The sequence below is a fragment of the Maylandia zebra genome, linkage group LG6 (assembly GCF_041146795.1).
Source record: "Maylandia zebra isolate NMK-2024a linkage group LG6, Mzebra_GT3a, whole genome shotgun sequence".
Taxonomy (NCBI): Eukaryota; Metazoa; Chordata; class Actinopteri; order Cichliformes; family Cichlidae; genus Maylandia; species Maylandia zebra.
In genome coordinates, this window is record NC_135172.1 from 5,788,136 (window position 1) to 5,809,746 (window position 21,611).

The window sequence follows — 21,611 nt, forward strand, 5'->3', positions numbered from 1 at the left end:
TCAGTCGCGTTATTCAGCTCCTGCTCAAACTGCACGATTGACTCGCAGGGGTTAGAAGTTGGTAGGTCACGATGCAGGTCTCACACTATACCGCCCGATGCTCTGATGCGACCCGAGTGCTCACACTGTGCCTCCATAACATGAAGGTTATAACAGAAAATCTGTCGCTCTGTCTTTCACTCACACAGACACACCACCACCATCAACTTTGCTAAATTGCTAATGAAAAACATTGATCAGGCAGCTGTGAATGAGCAGCAGTGTAAATCCAACTATTTTAACGGTTGTTGTGGTCGTGATAATTTTGTGATGCCACATCGAAAAGGCTCGGATGAGCTTTCCAAAGTTCTACAAGTTGTGCCTCCATCGCTTGTGTCCAGATCACACGCTGCACAGCCGTGCTGCTCCGTCTTTTTCACCGACGTTTACGTGTTTGCGCGTGAGCAGTGTGAGCGGCTCACGAGCGATTGATGATCGGGAGCTGCTCGAGGTGTTAATCGCTTCTCGTTACCCCACGTATACTACACGATGCACGATGAAGGCCAAAATCGGGCCGATCACCAAATCAGTCGCACGACTCAAAAATCGTCTCAAAATGGACCAAAGATCGCATAATTAATTAATATTGCACTTTTAGCAGGTGTAAACAATTTTTAGTGCAGCCATGTGTCTCTGTGTTACCAGTGATTTGGTGCAACTGTATTTGATTTTATGTAGAACATGCTTTCTTTTCCCTCAGGAGGAACCAGAAGAGCTGTCTGACAGTGACTTTGAAAGTCCAGTCTGCCGGAGAAGACGAGGTATGTGACGTGAATGAAAACCTAGTGAGGTTCTAAGCTCAATGACCAGTTAGATTTTGTTACTGCAGTGCATAATAATTCCTGGGGGGTTTGTTTGATGAGAGCATCATTAATTTGTCTGATTTTAATGTTTACGGATTATCACAGGTGATTACAGCCAAGGAGGAATATGTGCCCAACTTTTATTTGAACTAATATAAGGATATATAAAGGCTCTGTTAACATTATGAAGCAAGTCATGCTGACCTTCTTTCCTTTTTTCAGTGCATCATGCGTTGCCTACAACACCAGGTGAAAGTGAGGCCAAGCATCAGGAAACAGAGCTGCATTCAAGAGAGTGAAAATGAGGGACAGCAGATGTTTCCATATAAATTGGCAGAATTTGAGTAAGCTGTTGTCTAAGGGTTAAAGAAATCCTTCATTCTAGATGTTGTTTAGGATATTGTTTCGATGCAGGTTTCCAATTTGCATGTTTGTTTGTTTGGTTTTTTTGGGGGGGGGGTTGTATGTTTGTTTTTGTTTTTTTTGTTGAATGACTGCAACTTTAGGATTTACATTTAATCTTTCTTTTTTTTAATGATGTATGGTGAGAAATTCTTCAAGGCTGACATGTTTTATGATTTCTAATATCTCTTGTCTACTTAGCCCTCTTTTTCTGGAGGAAGATGAAGCTCTTGAAGAAGCAATTCAGCATAGCCTCCTAGAAGAGTCTGATAGACTGAGTCAAGTGATGATTTAGAATCATATAGTCGCTATTCCCATGAAATTCAGTACGTCTCAACATGTTAAATAAAACTTCTCTATTGACTCGATCAATGCTCTCCTTAAGAGACATCATTTGATTTTCCTCCTCTTCTTGTTTCTCCTTCTTATTTCTTAAATATATATATCTACTTACATATTCATTGTATTTCATATTCTTAGCATGATTTAATTCTCTTGCTTTAAATTTAAAAAATTTACACATGCGTTGTTTAAGAAGTTCCCAAAGTTCCGTGAAAGAGGCAGTAAAAATCTTAAGATGTAATATTTTCTTAATTTCAGATTTAACTTCAGGCACAAGCAACCCGTCTGCTAACAAAGATGTATTGAGTTTTCAATAGTTCGTGGGAGCAACACGATATTATTGCCATAACCACCGTGTGATCAGAAAAATCTGTTAAGAATGTGTCATATTTAAGACTTTTAATATTAGATGATATGTAAAATCTATTAGTCGAGTTTTGGTTAATGAGTCGAACCTAGTGTAATGTACAGGGAGTGCAGAATTATTAGGCAAATGAGTATTTTGTCCACATCATCCTCTTCATGCATGTTGTCTTACTCCAAGCTGTATAGGCTTGAAAGCCTACTACCAATTAAGCATATTAGGGGATGTGCATCTCTGTAATGAGAAGGGGTGTGGTCTAATGACATCAACACCCTATATCAGGTGTGCATAATTATTAGGCAACATCCTTTCCTTTGGCAAAATGGGTCAAAAGAAGGACTTGACAGGCTCAGAAAAGTCAAAAATAGTGAGATATCTTGCAGAGGGATGCAGCAGTCTCAAAATTGCAAAGCTTCTGAAGCGTGATCATCGAACAATCAAGCGTTTCATTCAAAATAGTCAACAGGGTCGCAAGAAGCGTGTGGAAAAACCAAGGCGCAAAATAACTGCCCATGAACTGAGAAAAGTCAAGCGTGCAGCTGCCAAGATGCCACTTGCCACCAGTTTGGCCATATTTCAGAGCTGCAACATCACTGGAGTGCCCAAAAGCACAAGGTGTGCAATACTCAGAGACATGGCCAAGGGAAGAAAGGCTGAAAGACGACCACCACTGAACAAGACACACAAGCTGAAACGTCAAGACTGGGCCAAGAAATATCTCAAGACTGGTTTTTCTAAGGTTTTATGGACTGATGAAATGAGAGTGAGTCTTGATGGGCCAGATGGATGGGCCCGTGGCTGGATTGGTAAAGGGCAGAGAGCTCCAGTCCCACTCAGACGCCAGCAAGGTGGAGGTGGAGTACTGGTTTGGGCTGGTATCATCAAAGATGAGCTTGTGGGGCCTTTTCGGGTTGAGGATGGAGTCAAGCTCAACTCCCAGTCCTACTGCCAGTTTCTGGAAGACACCTTCAAGCAGTGGTACAGGAAGAAGTCTGCATCCTTCAAGAAAAACATGATTTTCATGCAGGACAATGCTCCATCACACGCGTCCAAGTACTCCACAGCGTGGCTGGAATGAAAGGGTATAAAAGAGGAAAAACTAATGACATGGCCACCTTGTTCACCTGATCTAAACCCCATTGAGAACCTGTGGTCCATCATCAAATGTGAGATTTACAAGGAGGGAAAACAGTACACCTCTCTGAACAGTGTGGGAGGCTGTGGTTGCTGCTGCACGCAATGTTGATGGTGAACAGATCAAAACACTGACAGAATCCATGGATGGCAGGCTTTTGAGTGTCCTTGCAAAGAAAGGTGGCTATATTGGTCGCTGATTTGTTTTTGTTTGGTTTTTGAATGTCAGAAATGTATATTTGTGAATGTGGAGATGTTATATTGGTTTCACTGGTAAAAATAAATAATTGAAATGGGTATATATTTGTTTTTTGTTAAGTTGCCTAATAATTATGCACAGTAATAGTCACCTGCACACACAGATATCCCCCTAAAATAGCTAAAACTAAAAACTACTTCCAAAAACATTCATCCTCCTTTTCCCATATATGTGTTTTGTTTGTCTCCTTATTTATGAAGGAGTCCTTTTATGATCTACAACGTACTTTTATTATTCAATCTTAGCCAGCCGGAAGAACAAGAGTATCTCACCGCTTCTTAGCTCGCATGCCCATGTTAACAGATAGGGCCACCTTGTGGTATGGCATGAAACTACATTAATTTACAGCAACAGCTGCTGATCATTACAATATGTATCTGTAAATGTACGTAATGATTTGAAATGTATGGGATTCTGTTTGTTTTTCACTTTGTGCTGTTAATGAATAAAAACTGTTGAATCATAAAGGGGTTTGGATAATTAGCACATTCCCTAGAACTGTTTCAGCTGCTCGACAGGCTTAATTCAGTGCAATGTACAACAAAATGAAAAGAAGTGTTTTTAATGTTGATAATCACAGGTTCCCATCTGTTTTGCACCAGTTTTTAATCTTTCTCAGAGTTCGTGTCATCAGAATTGTCAAGGCTAGAAACTGTTTTCAGTAAGTTCAAACGTAAATATTTAAGAGACTAAATGTCTGAAAAGGTAGCATTCATTAAATTAGCGCAGGCTTCTTCTGACCTATCGCAACAGTCCACTTCACTGTACACTGAAACGGACAGAGCGGCTGCTCTCGCACTGCTGGTTGAGTCATTGGAGCCTCAGGCAGAAGTCATCTTTATGGCAGTAATCTTTTGAAGAAGCCATCTCCTTCCTTTAATACTAAATATTTGTTACCCACGTGGTACATTGAGCTTTCTGCAGTGAAGTTCTTGACAAAAATAAGTTGCAAACACATTCAGAATTTGTGTGCTGCATGTCATGAATAGTTGCTGATTTGGATGCAGGTCACGTGGAAGCCAGACGAGGGAAGACGTTACGCAGAGAATAAAGCGGTGACAGTAACCTGAGAATACGGTGTCATGTCTGCCTCAACACTACGGTCAGTATATGGCCCACTTAAAAAAAAAAAAAAACAAGAAAAACAAACCAAGAAAAAAAACCACCTACCGCAACTACTGCAGAGCTGTATCACACATCAAAAGCTTTTCCAATACGGGTTCCAAGTCAGATTGACCATTTATATAAGAAGTTTGATAGAACTTGACTAGACAAACAAAAGAGATAGGATCAGCTCTACAGAGGAGATGGGTGGCCCTGAAAAGGACCTTTGTTGCCGTTGTTGTTGTCAGTGCAGTAAGCTTAACCACCAAAGCCGTACAGAGTGCGGCCCTGTCTCTTGAGAGCGTACACCACATCCATGGCGGTGACGGTCTTTCTCTTGGCGTGCTCGGTGTAGGTGACGGCGTCGCGGATGACGTTCTCCAGAAACACCTTCAACACGCCACGGGTCTCCTCGTAGATCAGACCAGAAATACGCTTCACACCACCACGGCGAGCCAGGCGGCGGATAGCTGGCTTAGTGATGCCCTGGATGTTATCACGAAGCACCTTACGGTGACGCTTTGCGCCTCCTTTGCCGAGTCCTTTACCTCCCTTTCCTCTTCCACTCATTTTGGCTGTTCAGAAACAAATGTGAGTCGTTGCTTGACGGACTCCTGAATTTACATCTGATTTGAGGACGTAAAAGAAAACAGGAGTGCTTGAAACTACGGCCATCTACTGGCCTTTGGCGGAAACGAGGAACAGCATGACTGTGCCTGGGGTGCAGTAGCTATGGGGCGCCGTTTGTAAAGTGAAACATGCTGAAATTAACGGCAACATTTTTCCACATTTAGCTCAAAAACAAGTAATTTTTTACAACATTTAGTAAAATATTTGTAACTTTTCATATTTAAAACAGAATTTTAAATGTTAAATCTAAATGTTAAATATTCAATCTAAATGTTAAATCTAAATATTATATTTAAATCTAAATGTTAAATCTAAATGTTTAGGCTAACATGCAAATTTATTGCACGGATCCGCGGAAATACCAAAATAAAAGCTTTCCGAAAACCTCCAGTGCAAAAGTGTGCCGGTAGTGGTCAGACACGTTCTCACTCCCAAAGCGTAATAATTTTCTCTAGGTGACAAATTGTCAACATGTTATGCTTTTGGGTACCCAACACGTTCCTAAATTATAGCATCGGAAAAAGGAGAGCTCAATCTACACATGTTCGTTCATTTTCTAAAGATCGATTTGGAAAACACTATTTTACGTCATTTAACTGCTAGTAAAGGTTATGAATAAGGTTATAGTTAGGGATAAGGTTAGGTTTAGGGCTGGAACACATGGCTGGAACGTCTATTATGGCGGGACCGTCATTCCACTGGAATTCAGCCATAACCCGACCATGAGAAAGCACGTCCGGCGATTTAGCTGAAAACATCGGAAGATCCGTTTTGTCGGCCATCCAAAGGTTCAGCAGTAGTGCACTCTTAGCAGCTGCAGTCTCCACTTCACAATCGCTGCAGCACATGTCCAGCAAAATCGCTGGACATGCTCGTAGGCAAGAAGTGAAGCAGCACATGGCGGGGAGAAGTGAGGAGGAGAACAGACACAATGTTGCACCGGAGGTTTTCGGGAAGCTTTTATTTAGGTATTTCCGTTGATCCGTACAATAAATTTGCATATTAGCCTAAACATTTAGGTTTAACATTTAACATTTAGATTAAGATTTAACATTTAGATTTAAATATAATATTTAGATTTAACATTTAACATTTAGATTTAAATATATTTAGATTTAATAGTTAACATTTAGATTTAATATTTAACATTTGATGAAAAGTTACAAATATTTTACTAAATGTTGTAAAAATTACTCGAAAAAATATGTTTTTGTAAGGTTTTGAGCGAAATGTGGAAAAATGTTGCCGTTAATTTCAGCATGTTTCACTTTACAAACGGCGCCCCATAAGTAGCTGTGTACTGTACACGATATGAGATTGAGTACTACATGTGTCACAGAGACAATCCAACAGTTTATATCCAGTTAATATCTTTATTAAAGGCCAATAACCAGTGGTGCCTCCAACAGAGCCAGAAAAGGGGGGAAGGTCATGCCATGAAATATTATTAGTTGTCCCCAGATCAAATAGGTTGTTAATGAGGTTTTACCTTGAAACTCTGAATACCAGAACTTCCATACTTCCAGAATCAATGTAGTTTTAGAAGTGGCTTTAGTACATGCAATAGCATTCACAGATGATCGCAACAGATTATTCAGAATGTCAATACTATATTTTCTGACTTGAAAGTGGCAGCGAGTCATTCTCTGGGGGCGCTATATCTATGATCTCTACTTGACTGGACTGATCTGGACAGCTTCACAGTATAATTTTTCTGTATGTTATCAATGTTAGTGTCAAAGTCTGAACACAGTTTGTGCAGTGAGATTAGTTTAACAGAGTTCCCAAAAGTCAGCTTCAATGCAACATCAGCGATGTGGCCTAGGTATTGGATCAACGCCAGCGGAACATGACGATGCTGTGTTTCCATGCTCAAAGTTAGTTCAAAGAATTGTGTTAAATTGTTAGTTTTTTATACATCTTTGGGGAGTGAAAAAAAAATATGCACCTGTGAACTGAACATGAACTGTGAAAAATATCTGATCCATGTTAGGCTTATTGTTATGTACATTCATAGTTTATAGCCAATTTAAACAACTCTAAAGGTACTTTAGAGCAGGGGTGTCACAGTCTTCTTCTACTGTAAGTAATGTAAACTTATGTGTAGCAGGAAAGAATTGGAAGTACTGGTGCTTAGATCAAGTTACTGGATGCCACCTTCATGCCAAGCATATGGCTTCTATTATATAAAAAAAAAAAAACTGTCTTGTACTGTCTTGTATGAGGTTAATGTTATTGTAAGAAAGGAGCGCGCTCTCTGTGTGAGTGTGTTGGCTCTGAAAAGAGCCGTTGTTTGTAGGAGGGCGTGCAGACAGCTTAAGCCCTCTCTCCGCGGATGCGGCGAGCCAGTTGAATGTCTTTGGGCATGATGGTGACCCTCTTGGCGTGGATGGCGCACAGGTTGGTGTCCTCGAAGAGTCCGACCAGGTAAGCCTCGCTGGCCTCCTGCAGAGCCATGACAGCTGAGCTCTGGAAGCGCAAGTCGGTCTTGAAATCCTGAGCGATCTCGCGGACCAGGCGCTGGAAGGGCAGCTTGCGAATGAGCAGCTCGGTGGACTTCTGGTAACGGCGGATCTCGCGCAGAGCAACGGTGCCGGGCCTGTAACGGTGAGGTTTCTTGACGCCTCCGGTGGCCGGCGCGCTCTTACGAGCGGCCTTAGTGGCCAGCTGCTTCCTGGGGGCTTTGCCGCCAGTGGATTTGCGAGCGGTCTGCTTGGTTCTTGCCATTCTTTCTCTCTTTAACTTTCCTGCGTTTAAAACAGAAAATGTAACAAGCGGAGGAGACTCGCCGCTCTTAAAGTGTGTGACTGGCTGTGACGCGGTGCCGCTGCGGCTCGTGATTGGTGAGGGGCTCCGCGTGATGCTCAGCACCGCTCAGAGGAGCCTCGCCCCGCCTAAGTGTGCGCTGCTCATTGGAGGAAGGTGCTTTGAAAAGGCGCGCTGCCGCGAGCCTGTCTGCGATTGGTGTGTGACGAAGCCGCCCGCGCTCTGCGGAAATATAAGCCAGGCTCGGCGCCGATCGGGCCACATTTCCTTTGAGTGTTGACACTGCGAAGAGAAGGTTCAAAATGAGTGGGCGTGGCAAAACCGGAGGCAAAGCCAGAGCTAAGGCTAAGACCCGTTCATCCCGTGCCGGGCTCCAGTTCCCCGTGGGTCGTGTCCACAGACTGCTGCGCAAAGGCAACTATGCGCAGCGCGTGGGTGCCGGCGCCCCCGTCTACCTGGCAGCTGTGCTCGAGTACCTGACCGCTGAGATCCTCGAGCTGGCTGGCAACGCAGCCCGCGACAACAAGAAGACTCGTATTATCCCACGTCACCTGCAGCTGGCTGTGCGCAACGACGAGGAGCTCAACAAGCTCCTTGGCGGAGTCACCATCGCCCAGGGTGGTGTGCTGCCCAACATCCAGGCCGTGCTGCTGCCCAAGAAGACCGAGAAGCCTGTCAAGGCCAAGTAAATGCCAAAGCCTCTGCTTCACGCACGAAACCAATAAACAAAGGCTCTTTTCAGAGCCACACACTTCTTTCTGAGCAAACATCCTCGTGTATATGGAAATGTAGTATTACCTTATTCTCGTGTGTGTGTGTGTGTGTGTGTGTGTGTGTGTGTGTGTGTGTGTGTGTGTGTGTGTGTGTGTGTGTGTGTGGGGGGGGGGGGGGGGTTCTTTCGCCTCCCAACCAGATCTTCAGGTTGTTTTAATTTATTATTAACAATAATATAAAATTATGCACAATGAATTACTAATGTAAAAATAGTTCAACAAAAGTTCAACACTGCCCCTAGCATCCTGGAGCACTTGTGTTGTCTTTTGTAGGTGTTTTGGAGTTTTTACGTGTTTTGTCTGTAGGGGCCACCGTAAATATACTTTTATTTATTCACTCCACATGAAATGTAATAAATCAACTATAATAAAATCCAACTATTCACATTTCAACTTTTAACTATTTAAATTTTCAGCTTTTTCCTTTTACAAATTTAAAGTGAAACAACACAAAACACTGCAAACCACAACACAATTAAATAGAAATTATAATATGAAAATAAAAAGAAGATGCATATTCTCTGTCATATGGACCTGCATGAATAAACTTTGTCCCTGGCTCTCTTTCTCTCTGTCCCTCCTGCTCTGTTCACTTTCTGATTGTGAAATGTGAGCTATGATAGTAATACAAGCTGCAAGTGTTATGAGAAAAAAAACAAACCCAAAAAGTATCTTATCTTGCTTTGACAATAATGCTATTATTGTGAATAAGAGAATGTTGCGTGATTGTGAGGAAGGAGCTCTGGCGTGTTGCTGTGGTGGCTCTGAGAAGAGCCGTTGTTGAGTGCGAGAGTGTTGGCAGCTCACTTCTTCTTGGCTGCTGTGGCCGCCTTCTTGGCTTTGGGCTTGGCGGCCTTCTTGGCGGGGGCTTTCTTGGCTGCGGGAGGCTTCTTGGTGACCTTCTTGGGGCTCTTGGCTGCCGCCTTCTTGGGGCTCTTGGTGGGCTTTTTGGCCGCCACAGCGGGCTTCTTGGCCTTCTTGGGGGACTTCTTAGCTGCTGCGGGCTTCTTGGCTGCCGCTGGCTTCTTGGGGGACTTTTTAGCGGCTGCTGCCGGCTTCTTGGCTTTGGCAGGGGCGGGCTTCTTGGCTTTGGGAGCGGCTTTCTTTGCGGGCTTCTTGGCTTTGCTCTCGGTAGCCTTCTTGTTCATCTTGAAGGATCCGGAGGCCCCGGTGCCCTTGGTCTGCACCAGAGTGCCCTTGGCCACCAGGCTCTTGATGGCGGTCTTGACGCGGGCCTTGTTCTTGTCCACATCGTAGCCTCCGGCAGCCAGAGCCTTCTTGAGAGCGGCTGTGGACACGCCGCTGCGCTCCTTGGAAGCGGCCACGGCTTTCACGATCAACTCGCCCACGCTGGGGCCCACCTTCTTCGGCTTGGAAGCCGTCGTCTTCTTCTTGGCCGCCTTGGCCGGGGCGGCGGCAGCAGCAGGTGCGGGTGCTTCCTCTGACATTTTCCTCTTTCCTTCTGATCGAGTCACGGTGCAGTGATGGCAACTCGGAAGCGTCACACTGCACTTAAACGCACCATGAGAACCGTGGAGAGTGAATGTAGCGCGCGCCGCTCTCGCGTGCGCCACGCAATGCTTCCGTTTGTGTTTCGTGTCTCGGGATCAAAGAGCTCAAAGTGAGTGTGTGAGCAGCACTGCAGGCCGACAGTGGAGCAGTCCACAGCGGACTCGTGTCTCCTCGGGCAGGCCTCGTGTCGGGCTCTGGTGCTCTCTGCTCTTGCTTTGTGGAGCCTCCAAAGCTCAGCGACTCAGTGCGGAGCTCAGCGCTGCTCGGCGGCTTTTTGCGCTCTTTTCTTTCCTAAAACAAAGGAGCCGCAGCACAGCTCCGTGAAAAGCCCTTTTCCAGCTCAGACACATGTTCGTTCGCGCACTCTGACTTAAAAGCAGCATCTGGTGAGCGCAGCTGTGGGACAAAGTGACGCCGCGAACTCCCAGCAAACACACCGATGCAGCTGGATGCCCACGGTGCAGCGAGACGTCTGTGAGAGCTGCTCACTTCTAACCAAAGCACAGCGGCCTCGAGTTTCACTCACGTTGTTGTATATCAGAAATCACCATTAGTTAGTCACCTTACGGCAGCTCGCTTCCACACTTTGGCCCTGATCTCTTAGTCTGCATCAGTCCGTTTCCTTCCAGCTACAGTTACCGACTCTACTATAAACAACAACAGCGAATGAACACGTGAATACACACATCCACCAACTGATCACTAAGTATCTCAATGTGCAATACTCAATACCTGCTAAAAAACATCCAACATCTCACTATTAAACATTCTCTTTTTGTCGCTACTAGTCAAACGTATTTTTATATCTATTTCATTTATTTAATCAGAGTAATATTGCTGTTATTTTTTTGGCATTTATTTAATCCTGCTCTGTCCACGTTGCTGCTGTAACAAGGTGAATTTCCCAGCTCTGGGACTAATAAAGCTTATCTTATGTCCTGGATAGCGACCTCAGTCTAATCTAGTACAGTGCATTTAATTATGCCCAGTATATCTGTGCTCCTTTTTCTGGAGGATTCTATTATTCTTCCACCCACTAAAAAAATGTAACCACAGATTGTTGTCCAAGATAAGTAAAATGCTGCACAATACCTCCCACCCTCCCATCGTGTGCTTGACCAGTCACAGAAGAGCGTTTAGTGAGAGACTGAGATGACCAAAGTTCACCTCTGAATCAGAATGGGTTTTATTTCCTAATGTTGAGCAGGTTTACAACATTAGGAAATTGCTTCGGTACTTAGTGCAAAACACACTGTAAGACAACACTTAACTAAACATAAAAAATAAAAGTGCTAAGCAGATAGATATATCTTATTCATAGCACTTGCTACAATAGTTGTACTATCTAAAGGCATATAGAAAGGTGGCTACGGAGCCAACAAATTATGAATTAGATTCAAATAGGCACAACTTTAGTTTTTTTATTTCTATATGATGAACTCTGCATTATTAAGTGATAAGAACAAGTAATCTTATGTCCTGTAATCATTATGACGCTATAATTTGAGATACAATAAATAAAATACGTTTTTGTACAAAGTATCGTATCGGATCAGTATCGTCGATACCACCCTGAATATTACTCGTTATCGGATCGGAAAGGAAATCAGTGGTATCGCACATCACTAGTGATTATAGTGTTTACGAGCACATCAAGTCAAGTGGCTTTGTTATTTCAACCATGTGCAGTGCTACAGTACACAGTGAAGCAAGACAGCGTTCTTCCAAGACCGTGGTGCTACATAGGACAATCAACACAGGACCACATAAAGTGCAAATGTACAACATAAGAAAAACGGCGCAACCCCAGATCAGAACGATACAGACAAATTGATACTAAATTTTAAGTTTACTGCTTCTTTGGATTCTGCTATGCAAATTTTTTGTGAAATGACAAACTTTGGATATCAGAGGGAAAAAAAAAAAAAAAAAAAAAAACAACAACACACAAAACACTTCCATTTCACACACCGTAAAGGAACTGTCAAAATGAGTTAACTGGCCAGAGCAACATTTGTGTTCAGTACTGTTTTCAATTTGTTCTTTGGAATTTGCTTTGTATTGAATGTATTTGGAAATCAGAATATATATGTAAAAAAATAATATAATAATCAGCCCTTATCCCCAAGGGGCAAATAAGATACAATGGAGCAGCACGACATTGAAGACAAGGACAGGGCATAAACAGGCAATAAGAATGAGATAATAAATACACAGCATATACACAGTTTTAAAATTAAAGTGACTGAATAGGTGAATAAATAACTAAGTGACTAAAAGTGAATAAAGTGGCAGCACAAAAAGAGCGTAGAGTAGTTCATGTTTACAGGTGTGGGAAATGGTCTTAAGGGCTGGAGTTAAAAAGCAGAGTGGCTTTGGGGACAGAGGTGGCTCTCCTCCTCTCAGTCCTGCAGGAAATGCAGCAGAGGCGCCGCCCACAGGGGAGCCATTGAAATGCACTGAAAGACTGTCAAACATAAAGTGGCATTAATGTTGTATTTGTAGTTACTTTGTCATCGTTCCACAACACACACAAGACATTTCCTGAGTCTGGGTCAATGTAGCGGATCAATAGCACCTAGTGACAAAGCAGCATTTCCGCGATTGCAGTAGTTGGCAACATAGTAACTGCACGTTTGAAGGTAGAACGTATGCTCTTCAGGACAGAGTGGGTGGCTCTGAAAAGAGCCGTTGGGTTTACTGACAGCAGGATCAGTTTACTTGGAGCTGGTGTACTTGGTGACGGCCTTGGTGCCCTCAGACACGGCGTGCTTGGCCAGCTCACCGGGGAGCAGCAGGCGCACTGCGGTCTGGATCTCCCTGGACGTGATGGTGGAGCGTTTGTTGTAGTGGGCCAGGCGAGAGGCCTCGGCAGCGATGCGCTCGAAGATGTCGTTGACAAACGAGTTCATGATGCTCATGGCCTTGGAGGAGATCCCGGTGTCGGGGTGGACCTGCTTCAGCACCTTGTACACGTAGATGGCGTAGCTCTCCTTCCTGGTCTTTCTCTTCTTCTTGCCGCCCTTGCCGGCGGTCTTGGTCACGGCTTTCTTAGAGCCCTTCTTGGGCGCGGACTTTGCGGGTTCAGGCATTTTGTTCCTTCGATACTCTGCAGCAACGAATGAGCTGTGTAACAGAGAGTAGCTCCTTTTATACAGCCTGTATGCTAATATCACTGCGCAGGCCCTCGGCTCTCATTGGCTGAGCTGCACAGTGGGCCGGACATTGCATTGGAGGAAATCTATGAATTGTGCTACAACAGGCGCGCGTCTAACAAAGAAGTGGTCTGTGTGATCGTTTCCTCATTTGTTGGAACGGTCATTTGTATTAAATGAGCAGTAAATGTAGTGCTCTGTATGGCAAATATGGAGGATTTAGGGAGACACAGACTGAAAGCTAGAAAATGCTTAAGATGTGACTACAGTCTACAGTAGTGAATTGGGCCTCAGCAGCAGCAGTGTTTCTTTGGGGCAGTGAGCTTTGTTATCTTCACACCATGCTGGTGTTTTCAGAGTGATGATGATGACGACATTTACAGTTTTTTCTGATTGCTTAAGCACATTTTTTGTAACTATTGGCTAATTTTGCAAAACTCTTCACACAAATAAGAAAACCTGTCACCCAATCATCAAAACATTGTAGTTCTCTTGCAAAAGCAAACACAGCTAGATTAACTCTTCACACCTTCGTAAAAATGGTGTTTCCGTATCAAACAGTACACACAAGCCATCATCTACTAAGCACACAATGCGCCAACTGCACACTGATGGTATGAATACAAAACACATCTGGCTTTTGCTTTCTCTGTGTACAGATGTCAATTTGAGGTCACACCTTGTCATAGTGTCATGTAAACATACAAGGATCCAAACGTCAAGTATTGGTGTTTATTAACACTCATCAAAACCAAGACAAAGTCAGAACACAAAATAGGAATTCCACAAATAAAAGGGGAAAAAAAAAAAAAAAAACAAAAAAAAAAAAAACAAACACACACCACCACACACACACCACACAGACAATCAGCCTACATCATGTCGTCTTTCTGGGTCCGGCCACGTCGCCTGCGATATCCTCCAGTCCAAGGCACCGGGGAAAATATCTCCTTGAATGCTGTATCCAGGCCTGACATGATGCCTGGTCAATATCTCCACATGCCTCCTCCATTGCCTGTAAAAGGGCTACCTGTTGATGAGGATGACGGTCATACACTTTCCAGCGCCAGGCAGAGAAGAACTCCTCGATGGGATTCAAGAATGGAGTGTATGGAGGGAGGTTGAGTGCCATGAAGGATGGTTGGTCTGTAAACCAGTTGCGGACCAAAGCAGCCCTATGGAAACTAACATTGTCCCATATGATGACATATCGGGTCTGCTCTGGTCTCTGAACAGTGAGCATGTCATGCAAGGTGTCCAGGAATGCAATAATGTGTGCAGTGTTGTATGGGCCTATGGTTGCATGATGGTGAACAACACCATTTTGGCTTATAGCTGCACACATGGTTATGTTACCACCACGTTGTCCTGGGACATTGATGATGGCACGGTGTCCAATAATGTTCCTGCCACGTCTCCTGGTTTTACTGAGGTTAAAACCGGCCTCATCTACAAAAAGTAGCTCATGTCCCATTGCATCTGCTTCTAGTTCCATCACTCTCTGGACAAGACAAAACAAATGCAACACATCAGGCCCATGCACAGCACTACAGTATGCACCTCCAAATTCAGAACCAATGACACTAGCTTACCTGCACGTAGTCATATCGCAGTTGCTTTACACGTTCTGTGTTTCTCTCGAAAGGAACTCTGTAAATTTGCTTCATTCTTATTCTGTGGCGCGCAAGTACACGACTTAGTGCAAGCATTTCTGCACTGTGTATATTACTCTTACTGCTCCTTCCATTGTACTCCACATAGACAGCTTACCTGTGGCCTGTTTATAGTGCTTAGGCTGATTGCAAAGTGGACTAATTATCTAAAACAGTTTTCACATGTGAAAGTGTGCCAGACAGTTGGCAAATTAGTGTTAATGATAGCCATACATGTGTATACTTTTGCTAGGAGTGTGTTGGAAATTTGGTAATTGGGTGTTGTGCAGTGAATTGTGCCTACAGTTTTGCAAAGTGTGTGTTACAAAATTGCAAACTGAATGCAAAGCAGTTTTTGTGCTTTTAGTTTTGCAAACTCAGTGAGTGGTTTTGCTATAAGTCTGAATAGTTTTAGAAATTGTGCTACAGGAATCACAGTTAGGGTTTAAGCATTCAGAAAAAACTGTAAGAACTGTAGAACACTCGATGCTGACGAGCTTACGAAGCGCAGTAGTTTTGAAACGCTGCTCTGAAGCGTGGTTGAAACGGCTCATGTCACGTGTAACCAAGATGTTGATGTGTTTCACTGCAGCTTCAACAGCTGCAGTGGAAGCGCTTCAAATAAATGAAGCGCTTTCATTTATTTATATATTAGTATCAGTATGTATCAGTTCAAATCTGCAAGAATCTTGATGATGTATTTCCTTACAAGAAATGAATGTGCATCTCACTAACAGCTACTCAGATTTAGCACTCTTACAGTTTTTTCTGAATGCTTAAACCCTAACTGTGATTCCTGTAGCACAATCTCTAAAACTATTCAGACTTATAGCAAAACCACTCACTGAGTTTGCAAAACTAAAAGCACAAAAACTGCTTTGCACTCAGTTTGCAATTTTGTAACACACACTTTGCAAAACTGTAGGCACAATTCACTGCACAACACTCAATTACCAAATTTCCAACACACTCCTAGCAAAAGTATACACATGTATGGCTATCATTAACACTAATTTGCCAACTGTCTGGCACACTTTCACATGTGAAAACTTTTTTAGATAATTAGTTCACTTTGCAATCAGCCTAAGCACTATAATACAGGTAAGCTGTGTGTGCGGAGTACAATGGAGGGAGCAGAAAGAGTGAGAAGTAGAGGAGGCCGAGGAAGAGGACGTGGAGGTGAAGAAGTAGGATGAAGAGGACGACAAGGACAAGGAGGAGCAAGAGGAAGACGAGGAGGGGGGAGAGGAAGGGTAGGAAGAGTAAGAAATAGAATTGCTGATGACATCAGAGCTACAATAGTGGACCATGTAATCAACCGTGGAATGACCCTGAGGGTAGCTGGCCAACGGGTCCAGCCTAAACTGAGCCGCTACACTGTAGCAAGCACCATAAGGACATCTTGAAATGAGAATCGGTTAGTACGGTCACTTCGCACAAAGATTTGTAGCACTGCCATATGCCAATGAGAAACACACCAATACCGTAGATGTAAAAATACTGAAATTGTTACTTTACAGAATTGCTAGATGACCAGATGCTGGGGGCAGAGGAAGCATGTTCACTGCAGACCAAGTAACCCATATAGTCATTATGGCGATTGCAAATAATCCTATACTTGGAAATAAACACTTGTGTTTGTTTTGATGTGTTTGAATAAACACCAGTACTTGAAGTTTGGATCCCTCTATGCTTATGGATCTATGACAGAAGTATGAGCTCAAACTGACATAGCCTACCTTGTGCACAGAGAAAGCAAAAGCCAGATGTGTTTTGTATTCATACCATCAGTGTGCAGTTGGCGCATTGTGTGCTTAGTAGATGATGGCTTGTGTGTACTGTTTGATACGGAAACACCATTTTTACGAAGGTGTGAAGAGTTAATCTAGCTGTGTTTGCTTTTGCAAGAGAACTACAATGTTTTGATGATTGGGTGACAGGTTTTCTTATTTGTGTGAAGAGTTTTGCAAAATTAGCCAATAGTTACAAAAAATGTGCTTAAGCAATCAGAAAAAACTGTAACATGATTAGTCAGCCTACAATAGTTATGCTGTGACAACACAGTAAAGTGTGGCAATGATAACGATACTCAAGTCAAAGAATTCATGTTAAATTTCCAAATTATATTATATATTATATCCAAGGTGGGTAAGAAGATCTAAAAAAAGATCACTTGTGACCTTCGCTGACACCATTTCTTTACTCTGATGAGTTCTGAAGCCTTACTGAAAGTCTTCAAATCAAACATTCTTCTGTAGATGATGAGTTAACTGTTTTACAACTACTCTTTCAAGAATTTTTGAGAAAGTGGTTGATTACTGCCAGCGTGAAGGCTTTGAACAGTCCTGTAGGTCTAAATGACATGTTGATGGTTTGGAGGAAGTAATCACCAAAGCTAACTCAAAAGACCAATTGGATTAAAATAGTCTAAATACAAATCAAATTAAGCTGAAATGTTAGTTTTTCCACTAATGAATTTTCAGCACCAACAAATATATTTCTGTTTATATTATAGATTAAAAGGCAGTCTGAATTATTCTTAATGGGGTATTCACAAATTTACAGGTGCATTACTCTGTACAGCTTCCATATTTTGAAAATAATATTACAAAGCATCAAGATATGTTGCTTATATGCTAAGGCAGCAGCTTAAAGACTCGTGATGATAGCTCAACATGCTTGTTTAGTTTCCTGCAGCTGACCACGATTCAGCAGCAGACAGAAAGAGACTGAACAGACTCATCTGGAGGGCCAGCTCTGTTCTAGGATGCCCTCTGGACCCACTGGAAGTGGTGAGTGAAAGGAGAATGGTGACTAAGCTCATCTCATATTTTTTTTTTTTTTTTTTTTTTTTTTTTTTTACATTATTTACATTTGATCTTTTACATTGTATATAATGTCTATTGATTTTATTGTTTATTTTAATATTTGTGTACAGCGCTTTGTGATTGCCTGTCTGCGAAAAGTGCTTAATAAATAAAGTTTACTTACTTACTTACTTACTTATCCCTGTTGGACAACATCTCCCACCTCATGCAGGAGACTCTGACAGGATTGGGATCAGGACAAGCGTGTTTGCTTGACACCCATAAGCCATGTTGGCTTGACTTATTTTTGCAGTCCAATTCAATTGCCATTTCATGCCAAATATCACCCCATCTTGTGCATCTATTAGTATTCCAAAAAAACACATGAAAAGTGGAAAATATATAATTATGTCATGCAAAATCCTTCAAACCAATTTACAATCACTCCAAGATCTTCACTGTAGGCCTTAATTTCCTCTCTATTTGAGTATGCATGTTGGTCATGTTGGCTAGGGGCTTCACTTTGTGCAGTGTCTCCTAAATTGATGGTGTGCCCCATTTACATGGAAGATATTGTTTGATTTGAGTGACAAATGAAATAAATCATGAAACGGTAACACACAACAGGGTAATAAAAAAAACAAAAAAATATAAACTAGGGTGACAAATGAACAGAGGTGGTGGTTTACGACACCAGCTGTCTGCCATCTATAATCCAGTTTTGAGATCCCTTCCCAGACGCCTTAACGCCCACTCACATCCTGGGCCATCTGACCTCAGGAAATCACATGATAGGATGGGGCCAGGTTTCACAATGAGCTCACCCAAAACCTTGGCTGATTGTGACCTACACCCGTTTTCACACCTTGGCTCATGTGATTAGGTAGAGGATCATTAGGTGGTCAATTGTCCCTCGTGGGGGGAAACTCCCACACATTGCCATGGCTGGTACATCAGCACACTGACAGTAAAGATGCATTGTGCCTAATAAGATCATAGCCAGAACAATATGAAAAAAACATCATAACACTATGTGCTGGTACAAGAATGCAATGGCTTCTGAAATCCTTCCAAACAGTTACAGCTCCATATCTCACTGGTAGAAATGTTTCATCAACATATCTTTATTACGCAGCTCATTCATCCATTTTCTGCCAGACTGCAGAAAGTAGTTCTAGTGGTTGTTCATGCTGAGCACACTCCCTGTACTTACCTGGAGTACTACACGTGACCTAGCCCATTGAAATGTGACAGCCAGCAATTTGCCATCTACAATTCTGGATCCTGTCATTAGTAAATAACCCCCTAGACTCAGTCTTCATGTGAGTGTTCTGCATTACTGTCTGCCAAATGGTGGTTGAAACAAAAACATTTGGGAAAATATAACAGTGTGACTCTCTAACTTTGCTCCATGGGCACCAAAGGTGAAAGTGGCAGATCAGAGGCCCTGATCAAAGTCTCGTCATTCTGGCTAAGATTGATTCCTCTTTGAATTAATCTGAATGACTCATGAAGAACAAATGCTTTGTTCTTCATGAGTTTTCTTTTCATTCACAGAGCACATCAGTTCACAACATCAAGTTTATCACCAGAAAATGTTGAGGTAAGGAGTGAAGTTTGGTCTAGATGCTTTCAGTACCATGAACCATGTGCATATAACCTGTGCCCCAGACTACATCTTTGTTTGCCTTTTTCTCATGAAGCCATCATGAAGAGGCAAAATTTAAAAGAGGAACTAGTCACCCATCAAGCAGAAGTCTTTATCTTATCTTCATCTCCAAATGACACCAAGCCACAGCTCAACGAGCTCATAATGGGTCATGCAGCAATAGTTTATTTCCCCATACAGTGGGGGAAAAAGTATTTAGTCAGCCACCGATTGTGCAAGTTCCCCCACCTAAAATGATGACAGAGGTCAGTAATTTGCACCAGAGGTACACTTCAACTGTGAGAGACAGAATGTGAAAAAAAAATCCATGAATCCACATGGTAGGATTTGTAAAGAATTTATTCGTAAATCAGGGTGGAAAATAAGTATTTGGTCACCTCAAACAAGGAAAATCTCTGGCTCTCACAGACCTGTAACGTCTTCTGTAAGAAGCTTTTCTGTCCCCCACTCGTTACCTGTATGAATGGCACCTGTTTGAACTCATCATCTGTATAAAAGACACCTGTCCACAGCCTCAAACAGTCAGACTCCAAACTCTGCCATGGCCAAGACCAAAGAGCTTTCGAAGGACACCAGGAAAAGTATTGTAGACCTGCACCAGACTGGGAAGAGTGAATCTACAAGCAGCTTGGTGTGAAAAAAATCAACTGTGGGAGCAATCATCAGAAAATGGAAGACATACAAGACCACTGATAATCTCCCACGATCTGGGGCTCCACGCAAGATCTCATCCCGTGGGGTCAAAATGATCATGAGAACTGTGAGCAAAGATCCCAGAACCACACGGGGGGACCTGGTGAATGACCTGCAGAGAGCTGGGACCAAAGTAACAAAGGTCACCATCAGTAACACACTACAACGGCAGGGAATCAAATCCCGCAGTGCCAGACCTGTTCCGCTGCTGAAGCCAGTGCATGTCCAGGCCCGTCTGAAGTTTGCCAGAGAGCACATGGATGATACAGCAGAGGATTGGGAGAATGTCATGTGGTCAGATGAAACCAAAGTAGAACTTTTTGGTATAAACTCAACTCGTCGTGTTTGGAGGAAGAAGAATACTGAGTTGCATCCCAAGAACACCATACCTACTGTGAAGCATGGGGGTGGAAACATCATGCTATGGGGCTGTTTTTCTGCCAAGGGGACAGGACAACTGATCCGTGTTAAGGACAGAATGAATGGGGCCATGTATCGTGAGATTTTGAGCCAAAACCTCCTTCCATCAGTGAGAACTTTGAAGATGAAACGAGGCTGGGTCTTCCAACATGACAATGATCCAAAACACACCGCCCGGGCAACAAAGGAGTGGCTCCGTAAGAAGCATTTGAAAGTCCTGGAGTGGCCTAGCCAGTCTCCAGACCTCAACCCCATAGAAAATCTGTGGCGGGAGTTGGAAGTCCATGTTGCTCGGCGACAGCCCCAAAACATCACTGCTCTCGAGAAGATCTGCATGGAGGAATGGGCCAAAATACCAGCTACTGTGTGTGCAAACCTGGTAAAGACCTATAGTAAACGTTTGACCTCTGTTATTGCCAACAAAGGTTATGTTACAAAGTATTGAGTTGTATTTTTGTTATTGACCAAATACTTATTTTCCACCCTGATTTACGAATAAATTCTTTACAAATCCTACCATGTGGATTCATGGATTTTTTTTTTTTTTTTTTTTTTTTTTCACATTCTGTCTCTCACAGTTGAAGTGTACCTCTGGTGCAAATTACTGACCTCTGTCATCATTTTAGGTGGGGGAACTTGCACAAATGGTGGCTGACTAAATACATTTTTGCCCCACTGTAAATGGTAAACGGCCTGCATTTGTATAGCGCTTTACTCAGTCCCTAAGGACCCCAAAGCGCTTTACACTACATTCAGTCATTCACCCATTCACACACACATTCACACACTGGCAATGGCAGCTACATTGTAGCCACAGCTGCCCTGGGGTGCACTGACAGAGGCGAGGCTGCCGGACACTGGCGCCACCGGGCCCTCTGACCACCACCAGTAGGCAAACATAACACATACACATGTAAAACACTGTCAATATTTTCCATATCTACTCAAGTTTTGTCTAATTTCTTCATCCATCTGTTTCCTGTTCATGTCTTTTCAGTAATCTACAGAACTATAGCCCTCACGTCTGAAGTCATGAAGTGTTTTGAGCGGAAAGTGTCGCAGCACACCAGAAACTCTCTATCCCCCT

General features: G+C 43.0%; 5 protein-coding genes across 5 annotated transcripts; 1 reads left to right on the top strand and 4 right to left on the bottom strand.

The window, feature by feature from the left end:
* Positions 1–4,654: 4,654 nt before the first annotated feature.
* On the bottom strand, positions 4,655–5,022 carry LOC101465115 (histone H4). The gene has a single exon (XM_024802697.2). The coding sequence runs from the start codon at positions 5,015–5,017 to the stop codon at positions 4,706–4,708; it is 312 nt and encodes a 103-aa protein (XP_024658465.2). The 5' UTR covers positions 5,018–5,022; the 3' UTR covers positions 4,655–4,705.
* A 2,325-nt stretch (positions 5,023–7,347) lies between these two features.
* On the bottom strand, positions 7,348–7,883 carry LOC143419129 (histone H3). The gene has a single exon (XM_076885449.1). The coding sequence runs from the start codon at positions 7,802–7,804 to the stop codon at positions 7,394–7,396; it is 411 nt and encodes a 136-aa protein (XP_076741564.1). The 5' UTR covers positions 7,805–7,883; the 3' UTR covers positions 7,348–7,393.
* Positions 7,884–8,028: 145 nt separating this feature from the next.
* Positions 8,029–8,613, top strand: LOC112435028 (histone H2A). Its single transcript, XM_024802908.2, has one exon. The coding sequence runs from the start codon at positions 8,146–8,148 to the stop codon at positions 8,530–8,532; it is 387 nt and encodes a 128-aa protein (XP_024658676.1). The 5' UTR covers positions 8,029–8,145; the 3' UTR covers positions 8,533–8,613.
* Positions 8,614–8,733: 120 nt separating this feature from the next.
* On the bottom strand, positions 8,734–10,086 carry LOC112435033 (histone H1-like). The gene has a single exon (XM_076884573.1). It carries the CDS (start codon positions 10,062–10,064, stop codon positions 9,420–9,422), a length of 645 nt encoding a protein of 214 aa, XP_076740688.1. The 5' UTR covers positions 10,065–10,086; the 3' UTR covers positions 8,734–9,419.
* A 1,449-nt stretch (positions 10,087–11,535) lies between these two features.
* Positions 11,536–13,236, bottom strand: LOC112435021 (histone H2B 1/2). Its single transcript, XM_024802884.2, has one exon. The coding sequence runs from the start codon at positions 13,218–13,220 to the stop codon at positions 12,846–12,848; it is 375 nt and encodes a 124-aa protein (XP_024658652.1). The 5' UTR covers positions 13,221–13,236; the 3' UTR covers positions 11,536–12,845.
* Positions 13,237–21,611: the final 8,375 nt, after the last annotated feature.

Excerpts from the sequence above, each read along its gene's own strand:
- LOC101465115 (XM_024802697.2), bottom strand. The coding sequence starts at position 5,017 with ATGAGTGGAAGAGGAAAGGGAGGTAAAGGACTCGGCAAAGGAGGCGCA.
- LOC143419129 (XM_076885449.1), bottom strand. The coding sequence starts at position 7,804 with ATGGCAAGAACCAAGCAGACCGCTCGCAAATCCACTGGCGGCAAAGCC.
- LOC112435028 (XM_024802908.2), top strand. The coding sequence starts at position 8,146 with ATGAGTGGGCGTGGCAAAACCGGAGGCAAAGCCAGAGCTAAGGCTAAG.
- LOC112435033 (XM_076884573.1), bottom strand. The coding sequence starts at position 10,064 with ATGTCAGAGGAAGCACCCGCACCTGCTGCTGCCGCCGCCCCGGCCAAG.
- LOC112435021 (XM_024802884.2), bottom strand. The coding sequence starts at position 13,220 with ATGCCTGAACCCGCAAAGTCCGCGCCCAAGAAGGGCTCTAAGAAAGCC.